The sequence below is a fragment of the Myotis myotis genome, unplaced genomic scaffold, assembly GCF_014108235.1.
Source record: "Myotis myotis isolate mMyoMyo1 unplaced genomic scaffold, mMyoMyo1.p scaffold_m19_p_12, whole genome shotgun sequence".
Lineage (NCBI taxonomy): Eukaryota > Metazoa > Chordata > Mammalia > Chiroptera > Vespertilionidae > Myotis > Myotis myotis.
Window position 1 is genome coordinate 6467686 of NW_023416316.1, and position 12300 is coordinate 6479985.

At 53.3% G+C, this 12300-nt stretch overlaps 2 protein-coding genes across 2 annotated transcripts; one reads left to right on the forward strand and one right to left on the reverse strand.

The window, feature by feature from the left end:
- The first annotated feature begins 522 nt into the window (after positions 1-522).
- Positions 523-8061, forward strand: RPL35 (ribosomal protein L35). Its single transcript, XM_036331462.1, has 5 exons — positions 523-568; positions 3408-3649; positions 4056-4192; positions 5317-5398; positions 7873-8061. The coding sequence occupies exons 1-5, from the start codon at positions 523-525 to the stop codon at positions 8020-8022; spliced, it is 657 nt and encodes a 218-aa protein (XP_036187355.1). The 3' UTR covers positions 8023-8061.
- Positions 8062-8312: 251 nt separating this feature from the next.
- Positions 8313-12160, reverse strand: WDR38 (WD repeat domain 38). The gene is made up of 9 exons (XM_036329686.1): positions 12083-12160; positions 11376-11496; positions 10126-10242; positions 9943-10040; positions 9532-9612; positions 9152-9283; positions 8884-9033; positions 8495-8542; positions 8313-8390 (listed from the first exon to the last, which is right to left on the reverse strand). Exons 1-9 carry the CDS (start codon positions 12149-12151, stop codon positions 8313-8315), a joined length of 894 nt encoding a protein of 297 aa, XP_036185579.1. The 5' UTR covers positions 12152-12160.
- Between the last annotated feature and the right edge of the window lie 140 nt (positions 12161-12300).

Genomic DNA, 12300 nt, shown 5'->3' on the forward strand with positions numbered 1-12300 from the left:
AGTGGGAAATAGGTGCTGAAAAAAGCCTGGGGACAGGCGAAGCACGCTTTTGTCTTTCAGCTCCGTACCTTGGAAGAAATCAAGCAGGCCACAAGACAGCAGAAATTCATAGCCCCAGAACATCCTGGCCAGGAGGAACTTTACGTCAGAAATGCCCATTTTATAAGTAAGGAATTAACCTCCAAATAAACTGGTGAATGCAAACATGTTTCTCCTATAGCTGTGGGCCTCCATTCCAGCCGGGAAGGCAGAATTTAAAAGTCTGTACTAGCCGAAGCCGGTTTGGCTCAGTGGATGGAGCGTCGGCCTGCGGACTGAAGGGTCCCAGGTTCGATTCCGGTCAGGGGCATGTACCTGGGTTGCGGGCACATCCCCAGTGGGACATGTGCAGGAGGCGGCTGATCGATGTTTCTCTCTCATCGATGTTTCTGGCTCTCTGTCTCTCTCCCTTCCTCTCTGTGGAAAATCAATAAAATATATTTAAAAAAAAAAAAAAAAAGTCTGTACTAGACTACGTCAGAGATGACTGTGCCAAGGGAAAACAACAGCAACCATGCAGTGCCCGAGAGTGAGTACCGTAGATACAGTGGTCAACAGAGATGTCCCTTAGAAGGTGACACTGATTCGGGACCTGAGGGACGTGGAGGAGGGAACCACGCAAAGGCCCAGAGGCAGGGCAAGCTTGGTGTATTCCAGAAACAGCAAGGCCATACTGGAGCAAGAGTGAGAAGAGATGAGGTGGAAGTGGAGGAGATGCTGTACGGCTTTGAGGAAAAGATGTGGTCTTACTCCAGATGGGACAGCCCTGGAAATTCTGGGCAGAGCAGTGGCATGTGTGAAAAGGACCCCTCTAGCCTTAACTGGTTTGGCTCAGTGGATAGAGCAGCCGTGGGCAAACTACGGCCCGCGGGCCGGATGCGGCCCGTTTGAAATGAATAAAACTATTTGAAATGAATAAAACTATTGAAAAAAAAGACCGTACCCTTTTATGTAATGATGTTTACTTTGAATTTATATTAGTTCACACAAACACTCCATCCATGCTTTTGTTCCGGCCCTCCGGTCCAGTTTAAGAACCCATTGTGGCCCTCGAGTCAAAAAGTTTGCCCACCCCTGGGATAGAGCATCGGCCTTCAGACTGAAAGGTCCCAGGTTCGATTCCGGTCAAGGGCATGTACCTTGGTTGCAGGCACATCCCCAGTAGGAGGTGTGCAGGAGGCAGCTGATGGATGTTTCTCTCTCATCGATGTTTCTAACTCTCCATCCCTCTCCCTTCCTCTCTATAAAAAATTAATAAAATATATTTTTTAAAAAGGATCCCTCTAGCAGCCATATTGAGAACACCTGGGAGCAAGAGCCAAAGTAGGTGATTTAAGAGGTGACACCAATAATTCAGGTGACAGTCAATGGTGGCTCAGACCAGATAGGTGCCAGTGAGTGGTGGGGCTCTGGCCAGTGTGGCTTGGTTGGAATGTCATCTGTTAATAGAAAGGTTATGGGTTCAATTTCTGGTCAAGGCTCATATCTAGGTTATGGGTTCTATCCCAGGTTGGGCGCATATTGGAGGCAACCGGTTGATGTTTCTCATATCGATGTTGTTCTCCACCCTCTTCATCCTCTCTCTAAAATCAATAAACATCCTCAGGTGAGGATTTTTTTTTTAAGTGGTGAGAAGAGGTCAGGTATATTTTTGAAGGTAGAGGCTACAGAATTTGCTGATGGATTGGATGTGGCAGCATGTAAGAGGAGTGGAAGTCAGTCACAGATGACCTCAAGTCCAGAAAAGATGTACACAATCATTAGCTCTAATAGAAACTTAACCATTTGGGAAATAAGAAAGCAAAGGCCCTGAGCACTATTCGACTTCCATTTAAGACGAATCCAGGCCATGATTGCCCTCTGTCTGCCGTCTCCTCCCCATATCTCTCCACTTCCTAAAATTCTTTTTTTTTTTTAAATACTTTTTATTTATTTTATTGATTTCAGAGAGGGAGGGAGGGAGAGATAGAAACATCGATGATGAGAGAGAATCATTGATGGGCTGCCTTCTGCACACCCCCTACTGGGGATCGAGCTCACAACCTAGGCGTGTGCCCTTGACTTGAACCGAACCCAGGACCCTTCAGTCCACAGGCCGACGCTTTATCCACTGAGCCAAACCAGCTAGGGCCTAAAATTCTTTCTTGTTGTAATCTGGGACAAGGCTCATTCATTCATCCAACAAGCACATGTTGTGTCTGGAGACTAGAAAAACGAAATCATGTATCAGGCATGGTTCTGCCCCCGGAGAACTTCCAGGCTGGCTATAGAGACAACATTTTAACCCAGGATGTTTGGAGCTAAAGAGAGGATTGCACAGAAAACTTGGGACACGGGAGGTTGTGCCAGTTTATTCCAAGGCTAGGGTATAAAGAAGGGGTGGGAGAAGGCTCTCCGAGATGACACCTGACAGCAACAAGGGGGCAACCTGGCATTAAGTAGCACTGTAAGAAGTGTGGGTGTGTCGTTGTTAAAGGCAATGGAGTGACACTGGAGCATTGATTCCTGCCTGCTGGTTAGGGAAACAAACTGCCCAGTCTGAAAGCCTGAGTACCCTTCCTGCTTTGTGAGTTCCCCTTTAACTTTCAGGGCCCAACTCAAGTGTTCATTCCACTGGGAGGGAGCATTAATACGGATGGTATTTTGATCAATTGTTACACATCAGGTCTTGTGAGAAGAGTTTTAAGTGTTATCTTCCTAATCCTCATAAATACCCCATTTCACAGTGAGAAAGCTGAGACTCAGAGAAAGGAAGGTATTTGCCGAGTCTCAGCTAGCACCAGGCAACAGAGCAAGAATCTGAAACTGGCCCTAAGCAGTTTGGCTCAGTGGCTAGAGCGTCAGCCTGCGGCTGAAGGGTCCCAGGTTCGATCCAGGCCAAGGGCATATGCCCAGGTTGCGGGCTAGATCCCCAGTAGGGTGTGCAGGAGGCAGCCAATCAATGAGTCTCTCTCATCATTGATGTTTCAATCTCCCCCTCTCCCTTCCTGAGATCAATAAAGATATATTAAAAAGACAAAAGAATCTGAAACAGGGTCAGGTTCACTAAAAAAGGCCATGAATGCTCCTTCCCCTGCCACATGCTGCCTCCATTGGAACGTTGATGGAGTTGGATTTATAGTTGACCCCGCCTCTCCCCGCCCACCTCGACCTTTAAATTCCTCCACGCCAGGGGCCGTATTAATTCATCTTTGAAAATCCTCAACTCATCTCCATCCCCAGAACAGAGTAGCACGAACTGGGCGACCTGCAAAGATGGAATGAACGAACAAATGACTACATAGACGAATTTGAGTCCTCACTATGCCGTGTCTGGTAAACTGCCTCTCCCGTGCCTCAGTTTCCCCAACTGCTCGGCTCGGGATGAGGCCGACCAAAGTCATCCCGGGGACCGGCGGCGGACAGCTGCGGGAACTACAGAACTGGGCGGGCAGTACCGCCCCGCTACTCGCGGCGTTGGGGCGGGGCTGGAAGGGGCGGAGCCGGGGCTCCCCTGCTGCGCCGCCATTGGCCGCGCCCGCCGTCACCCGGCAGTAGTTGTAAAGGTCAGCCCCGCCCCTTCCTCTTTCTCTCCAAGCAGGCGGCGGCGGCGGCGGGGTGTTCAGCTATGGTGAGAGCTGAGGAATCGGGAGCCATCCGCGCGTTGTTGGGCTCGGAGACTGGGGTTGGGAGTGCAGGGTGAACCCTGGGGTCCCCTCTGCCAGCCGGGCCTGTGGAGTATAGTGCGGAATGGCCTAGCTCCGCCACTGCCGGCCTTCCTCCCACCCCTGCCGGCCTGGGCTAGGAGAGGCGCGCGCGCGCTGCCGGCGGCCTCCGTCTTCCCGTCTGCGGAGGGGGAGTAGCGGCCCAGCCTCGTAGCCGACCTGGGCCTCGGGTACCTGCGCCGGGCGCGCGCCCTCCTGGGGCTGGCCAGGACGCAGGTGGAGGGGCGGGGAGGGCCGGTGGAAGCCTCGGTGAGCGGCGGAGGGGGAGACGGGGGCACCCGGCACTTGACCCAGACCCTTCCTTGCACGCAGGCCAAAATTAAGGCTCGGGACCTTCGCGGCAAGAAGAAGGAGGAGCTGCTCAAACAGCTGGACAACTTGAAGGTGGAACTGTCCCAGCTGCGCGTAGCCAAAGTGACAGGCGGCGCAGCTTCCAAGCTTTCTAAGATGTAAGTGACGGGCGGCCGGACCACGGGCCTCAGGGCGGCGGGGGGAGTCTGTGTGCATCGGGGGCGTTGGTGGATCTCTGAGGTTGGCTCAGGCGGTGTCCGCTGAAGTGCCCGTTCGGTGGATCTGTGGGTTGGAGTGCCAGGCTCACCTGCTCACGGCCCTGCGCGGGGGGGACCCGCTCCTCTTCACCTGCCTTTGACCGTGTGGCCCTGTTGCCCGGAGTGCCCTTCAGCTTCTCTGGCTGGTGAAAGAACAGGGTGTCCCTCTTCGGGGACATCTTAATGCTTCCTTCAAAAAACCCAACTGGACGTTTTCTTTAATCTTCCACCAGCACTTGGTCCCCCCCTCCCTCCCCCCAGTTGGTAGGTGGGTGCCTTGCACCTTACTTGAGTTGTAGTGTAAAATAGTGATTTCCATGGATCAAGAATTGTGTAAGGAATGTGGGTTTGGAGTCAGTCAACCTGGGCATATATTCCACTTATGCCACATCCTACCTGGTGGGCAGGTTTTTTTTTTCCTTCTATGAAATCTCCCCAACAGCCTTCATGTGGTGGGAGGATATTGGGTGCGTTTGGGGGCATGTAAGCAAGTGTCATGCCGAATCCTCGAGCAGGTTTACCAAGCTGTCTGCTGAGTGAGCCTCCCCTCACCCCCAACAGGACTACCGAGTCACCTGCCCCCAGCTGTTCCTGGCTTCCAGCTCTCTGCCCAGTAGCATTTCTCCCTCCCCAGTGGCCCCTGCTGTGGCTCTTTAAGCTTCCCTGGTTGCCCAGCTTGTGACGTGATTCTTTCTGGTCAGCTCATTAAGATGGGCATTGGCGAGGTCGGCTTCATAGTCCTCAGGATGTATGGCCTGGCATGGAGGATCTGATCAGCCCTCCATCTCGCTTCATTCAGCCTCCTCAGTGGACACTTCACAGATCCTCCAAAGCCCTGGACACTCCAGGCCTTCCCTATTCGCTCCTGAGATTCCCATATACGTACTAGAGTCGCTCCGACCTTACCCCCAGAGTACTTTGCTCCTGGCTGGGTTAAGCGCATGCATCTTGGGTGGATATGGATGAGATCTGGGTCAGGCCCTGAATGAGATGCTATGTGTTCACTGACGTCTCTGTTTTTGTAGCCGAGTTGTTCGCAAGTCTATCGCCCGTGTTCTTACCGTCATTAACCAGACTCAGAAAGAGAACCTCAGGAAATTCTACAAGGTGAGTGGGGGGGTGTGGGGGGCTGCCTGGCTCTAGGGAGCAAAGTTCCAGCCCTCCCTTGCTGAGGGCGGTCAGGATGAAGAGGTTCTCCTGCTGGTGTATGTGGGACAGAGCTTTGCCCAGGCATCGTTGGGCTTTCCAGACCCATCCAGCTTGTAAATGGGTTTGCCTTTCCAGCATCTTGCTCTAGCATGTGGTATGCAGACTGCATTTCCTCGGGCTGCAATTGTCAAGAAATCAACAGCGTGGTAGGACTCTGGCTGGACACTTGGGTTTGGGTACAGCCAGCCTCACCAGCTGCATGAGTTTGGGCAGTCTGAGGATTGACTGCTAAATGTCTTGTCTTAGAGTACTGTGTGTCAGTCACTGCCAAGCACCTGACATTCTTGTTTTTCGGATGAGGACCTCAAGGCTTAAAGAGGTTAAGTTGCTCATAGTCGCCTACAAATAATGGAGTGATTGGGCTGAGGTCCAAAACCATGCCTTGGGGAGGGGTGAATGGGGTGCTCCTGGGAGATTTCCACGGGTGTCTGTCCCTCAGCCTAGGATATTGACAACCATTTCCCAGTCCTGTCCTCAAATGAGTCTACCGGGGTTCAAGCAGTGAAGGCAAACCAGTGGGATACTTTGTGTGTGCGTGAATATGTATATTTTGTTACAAGGAATTGGCCTATGTGGTTGTGAGGGCTGGCTTAAGATTGTGGGCAGGCTGGGACTCAGGACACAGGTTGAAGCTGCTGCCTCCGGTGGCGTTTCTTGGGGAGAGCCTCAGCCCTGCCTTGAAGGACTTGCAGCTGGTTTTTATCAGGCCCACCTAGATTACCCAGGATATTCTCTCTTAATTTAAATCAGCGGATTGATTAGTGGCTTTAATTACATCTTCACATCAACTCCCAATTTAGTGTTTGAATAACGAAGGTTTGATACCAAAAAGGCCATCACGGTGTGCCTGGGCTAGCCTCCCAGGGACGCAACTGTGGGGATGGGGGTGGGGTGCTGCCACCCCTGGATGTGTGCACATCTGTGTGGGAACGTTTCTCTGAGGATTGGGTCTGAAGCTTTCATCAGGCTCTGAGGGGACCAGACAGATGTGTTCTGTATCTGCTCTGTCATCAGTCACCTCCGACCACATGTGTCCGTTGATCACTTAATGTGACTGGTGTCTAAGGACTGGCTTAATGTAAACAGTATGGGCTAGTGGCTATTCTATTGGGTAGCAGAGCTCTAAGGGGCTTAGTATATTTGAAATGCACAATGTTCTGACTTGTGCCCTGGTGGACAAAGATTTTAATACTTCCAAGTTCCCTCCAGCGCTTGTCCTCATCTCCTGTTTGGCCTTTTCTGCAGTTCTCTGCCCTATGCCTACTCCTCCAGGCTGTTGGTGGTTCCCAGAAAGAGCCTGAGCTGTCATTCTTAAGGGGTTTTGTGCACAGTTTTCTCCCCCTTTTCAGTTGCTTTCGGGGCTATTGCCAGTTGCTAGGTGAAACCTCCCCCACCGATGGGCCACTTGTTATCTGTTCAGTCTTCACTGAGCTGGGAGCTCCTTGAGCCGGGACCAGGCCTGATTTCTGGCCAAGCCAGCACCCAGCACAGGGCCTCAAGGCAAAGAGGGCCCAAGGAACATTTGCATAACAAAGGAGAGACCATGAGCACTGCCTTAGTCTAGACCTGCTCATTGGAAGCAAGTGGGACGAGAATAAGTGAGAGCCAGGGATGGAGGCACTATGGCCCTGTTATAGGTCTGGGAGCAGGTTTGGTGGGAGGCCACCTAAGGCAGGAAAGGGGGCTTTGCCTCTCTGGGATTCCCTTGGCCAAGCCAGAGCTTCTCTCTGGGAAATGTAAAATGGGAACATAATTACAGGGGACACCCATGAGTACCTGGCAGACACTCCAGATTCACCCAGTACCAGCTTAGGATGCAACCCCCCATCACCATATGCACCAGCTTGCATAACTTAAACCAAGAAAACAGTGACCACCCCAATACTTGCTGGGTGCCACATGCCCCTTACTTGGATGTGGTGTTGACTCCATGGCAGGAATTCGGCTGGTGGGAAGAACACCGTGTAGGGAGTTGGTTGATTTAGGTGCAGATCCCAGTTCTGCCACAGTTTTCATGAGATTCTGACAAGTTCACTTGCTTTTTGACTCTGTAACTCAAAATACTTTTTTTTTTTAATGGGGATGATCCTCCCCCCCACCTTGAATTTGGGGGCATTGTATGAACTAGTAAGCAAGAAGTGTGGCCTGCCCGGTCCCATGGTGACAGTCCCCTACTGGGCTGGATGTCATACAGCTCCTCACACTCATGTCTACAAATGAACCTCCCCAGCCCAGCCATGTACCTTCCTCAGTTACCTCTCAGCTCTTCCCAGCGCCATCTCAACACCTAGTTCCAACCTCTGGCTTGCTTAGCTATTGCAGTAGCTCCTAAACCCTGGTCCTCAGATTCCCCCTGCTCTCCCATCACCCAGGGCAAGAAGTACAAGCCCCTGGATCTGCGGCCCAAGAAAACACGCGCCATGCGCCGCCGGCTCAACAAGCATGAAGAGAACCTGAAGACCAAGAAGCAGCAGCGGAAGGAGCGGCTATACCCCCTACGGAAGTATGCGGTCAAGGCCTGAGCATCGTGGCGTCAATAAAGCACAAACTGGCTGACTGTTGCTTTGTGTTTGCAGTTGTTTTAACCAACCATGCTGGAGAGAGGGGCTGTTGTGGGGCCATGGCAAGGATCTGCTGGGTGCTCGGTTATGGTTACTTTGGGCCTGTGGCATGGAACGGCCCTGACTGCTTTCACCAGGCCCCAAGTGCCCTGGGCAGGGAGAGGCAGGGGCGTGAGGTTTGAGAACCTTGTGTGGCGATGTTACACTGGAGGCTCTGGGTGGTTGATCATGCGGGGGACTTGGCGACTTGCCTAATCAACAGCTCCAGACACCAATAAGAGTTTCCCATCTGGGGTGAAGGTGCAAGCGTGGGCCACATCCAAGGCTCCCTGCCAAGAACAGTGTTGGGCTCTGAGGATGCAAGTCCTGCCTGAGCCCAGCTTCCTGGTACACCTTCTACTGCTCCTTTGGATGCTACAGCCACAGGCCTTACCTTCAGGGTTTCAATGCACATTCCTGTGTTGCAGTCCCAGACTTTGATCTGGAAATAAACAGAAAGGGAGGCCTCACAACACAAGTGACTTAAATCACCTTGGGGGTGAGTCCTAGCCAACATCTTAATCTTTGGACTGGGTTTTGTTTTTGAGGTATATTTAAGGTGCCTGCCATAATATCTGATGCAAAAAAGCAGTGCAGTGCAATTTCCCCTGAAGCTATTTAAATCCTACAAGTGTTACGTTTGGGCTAGCACAGACTTTAGTGGCTGGCACCTTCCTGTTCAGGGCACAGGGATGTGGTCCTTCCTGGACAGGGCTGAGGACTCTGCTAGGCCCAATGTGAGGGTAGGAGTTTGCCAGGAGGAGTCTGGTGGGGTAGGGTTACCATTGGGGAGTAGCCCGCGCTGGCCAGCTGCAACCCATCTGGGGAGAAAGCTATGCTCTTCACCCAGGTGGCGTGACCCTTGAGCTGAATAAGCAGGCTTCTAGTCGAGGGTTTCCAGATGTGGATGGTCTTGTCCCAGGAGCCGGATGCCTAGACAGCAGATAGCTGTTTGAGGCCTGTATGTTCACTGCCCCAAAATGGCCCATGACCCTTCAAGGGTCTTGCTGCCAGCAAGGGACCAGCCTAGAACCCAGGCAGCCCAGCTCACCAGCAGGCCAGATGTTGAGTAGCACAGGCAGCTGACATTGCCACTGTGACCTTCCAGCTCCTGGTGGAAGATCGCTGGGGTCCCTGTCCGAAGGTCCCAGATGCGAATGGTAGAGTCCCAGGAACCAGTGGCCTGCAGACAGCTGCCATAAGAATGGGCCAGAATGGACCCATGTCCACCCTCCCAGTTTCTAGGCTTGTCAGACCCAGAAAGCAGGCACCAAGCCCTGCTGAATCCCCATCTTACAGATGAGGACTCGGGCTCAGAAGAGCCCAGTCATCTAGTCAAGGTCTAGAATTCTAACCACTGCTCAATCCCAAGTGGGAAAGTGGGTGCTGGTACTGTTATAGTGGGGCATGGGCAGAGGTGGTGTGGCTCACCAGATAGTCTGAGCTGGGTGCGAAGTCACTGCTCTGGATGGAGTCTTGGTGCCCTGCTAAGTGACGCAGCACCTGGCCAGACTGAAGGTGATAGCCCTGAGCTTCAGAGGGCAGCCCAGAAACCTCAACAGTGCCAGGTTGTAGGCCTCAGATGGGTCAGACCCTTCTTTCGGGGCTGCCTGGGTAATGTGGCATATCGGAGTCTGGGAGACTTTCCCAGCTTGAGGAGAGGGCAATCCAGGCAGGGGGAACCTCATGGGCACGGGGTGGGGGAGAGGTAGCTGTAGCCAGATGCTAGGGGGTCTTGGTGTGGGCACGAGCAGTGGAGAAGACTGGGAATGACCTTTCTGGAACCAGTGTGGAGGGTGTGTGTCATCCAGTCCCAGGCTCTCTGGCCACCCCTCCATATACCTGCACCTCCCAGAGCATCACCCGCTTGTCCCAGCCACCCGATGCCAGCTGCTTGGAGTCTGGACTGAAGCTGACTGTTTCCACACTCCGCTGGTGACCTACAAGGTGGCACAGGACACAGCACGGTCCAGAAGGGAACCCAGGCCTGGCTGCTTGGCTTGCAGTCCCACCCAGCCTGCTCACCCTGTAATATCTGCAGACACTTGGCTTCTGCTGCGTCCCACAGGCGGATGGTGCAGTCATAGGAGGTGCTGGCAAAGAGGCGGCCATCGGGGGAGAAGCGGCAGAACTTCACAGGGCCTGGGCGGGTGGCCGTGGTCAGAGAACGGCACTCCCCCCCCCCCCCCCTCCCTCCACTCTGACACCCACGAATTTCTCCAGTCTCATCGCCTACCTCTCTTGTCCTCACTCCCTTCTAGCCTACACCATACACCTGGAATTCCTGGAACACCAACCCCACACAATCAGTACCAATCAAATGCAGGCACCTCCCAGAAACTCCTTGACAGCCCAGCATAGGTTCACTGCCTCCTTTGAGCTCCTCAGCCCCCAGATTTTCCTGTTATAGCATTAATCCGGCTGCCCTATAATGAACCAGAGCTATTTCTTTGTCTCCTTAATTGTAAATTATATCTACTGAGTACTTTGGGTACTAGGTACTTTCCTTGCATTATTTTGTCCTCTAGGTTAGCAACCATTATCCCATTCTACAGAGGAGGAAATAGAGGCTCAGAGGTGACATTACATAATCACAGCCAAAATAGGAGGTAAAACAGATGAACCTTAAGGACATTATGCTGGGAGGTAAGCCAGTCACAAAGAGGAATACTGTATGGTTCCCCTTATACAAGGCACTTAGCGTAGTCCAATTCTTGGAGACAAAACGCAGAATGATGGTTGACAGGGTCTGGGGGAAGGGAGGAATGAGATGTTTAATGGGTATATTTTCACTTTTGCAAGATGAGTTCTGGAGACTAGTTGCACAACCATATGAACGTAGGCAAAACTACACTTAAAAATGGTTAGGACGTAAATATGTGTATTTGTGAACTTTTTAAAAAGTAGGATCTGAATCCTGCTGGTGGGGCTCAGTGTTGAGCATTGACCCCTGAACCTGGAGGTCGCGGTTAGATTGCCCCTTGGGGCACATGCCTGGGATGCCTGCATGATCCCCAGTGCAGGAGGCAGCCAATGAGTCTCATCATTGATGTTTCTATCTCTCCCCTTCTCCCTTCTCTCTGAAATCAAATAAAAACATACTAAAAAAAAAAGGACCTGAGTTCAGGTCCGCCAGAGTCAGAGGGTCCAGGGAACATGCCCGTCTCCTTGCCCTCGTGCCTCAGCCCCGCCTAGGCTGTCTTGCATGGGTGCCCAGCTCAGACGTTGGAGGTCATTGCGGGCCTTAGCCTCCCGATCCAGCTCGAGGAGCCCACCTGTGTGGCCGCCCAACTTCCACAGCAGATTCCCACTCCGGGTTTCCCAGCCGTACACGCAGCCGTCTTCAGAGGCTGTGAGCAGCGTCTGGCCGTCCGGGGAGAAGGCGGAGAAGTTGACCTGGAACAGAGCACAGAAATAGTCCCATCAAAGGGCAAGAAACACCTGCTATTCATTCTTGACGCCAGAGCCCTGGGCCATCCCTAAACACACCCCCAGGAGCCTGGGGTTGGAGCCGCGGCTTCAGGCCTCACTCTGCAGCCAGAGCCCAGACCCAGGAACCACTCTGCAGCCAGCGCCCAGACCCAGGCCTCACTCTGCAGCCAGCGCCCAGACCCAGGAACCGCTCTGCAGCCAGCGCCCAGACCCAGGAACCGCTCTGCAGCCAGCGCCCAGACCCAGAACCGCTCTGCAGCCAGCGCCAAGAGCCTGGCGCGCTCTCTGAAGCCCGGTAAAGGGAACCTGCGCCTGAAGCTGAATCTGATGGACGCCAGCTGCTGGCGCCTTCCCTAGAACCAGATTCTGAGCCAAGAGTCCATTCTAGAGCTGGAGTCCATAACCAGTTCACTTTGAAGCCAGAGCCCAAAGAACAGGGGTCTGAGGCCTCTCTGGCACCAGAGCTTAGAACCTAGAGCCCATTCTGGAGTCGGAGCTCCGCTACGGGAAACCAGGAGCCTAGAGTCTGGGCAGGGCCCACTGGCCTCACCTCTCCGCGGTGCCGGCGGAAGAATTTCACTCTCCCTATGACCAGCCTCCCTGGGGCCCTACTGTTCATGGGTCCGCGGCCAGCTCCCTCAGGCTCCCTCCCGCCCGCTGGTGGGCTGCGGGCCGGACTTGGGACAGGGGGAAGGGGAAGGGGAAGGGGAAGGGGAAGGGGAAGGGGAAGGGGAAGGAAAAGGAAGGGGGAAGAAGAAACTGTGTACA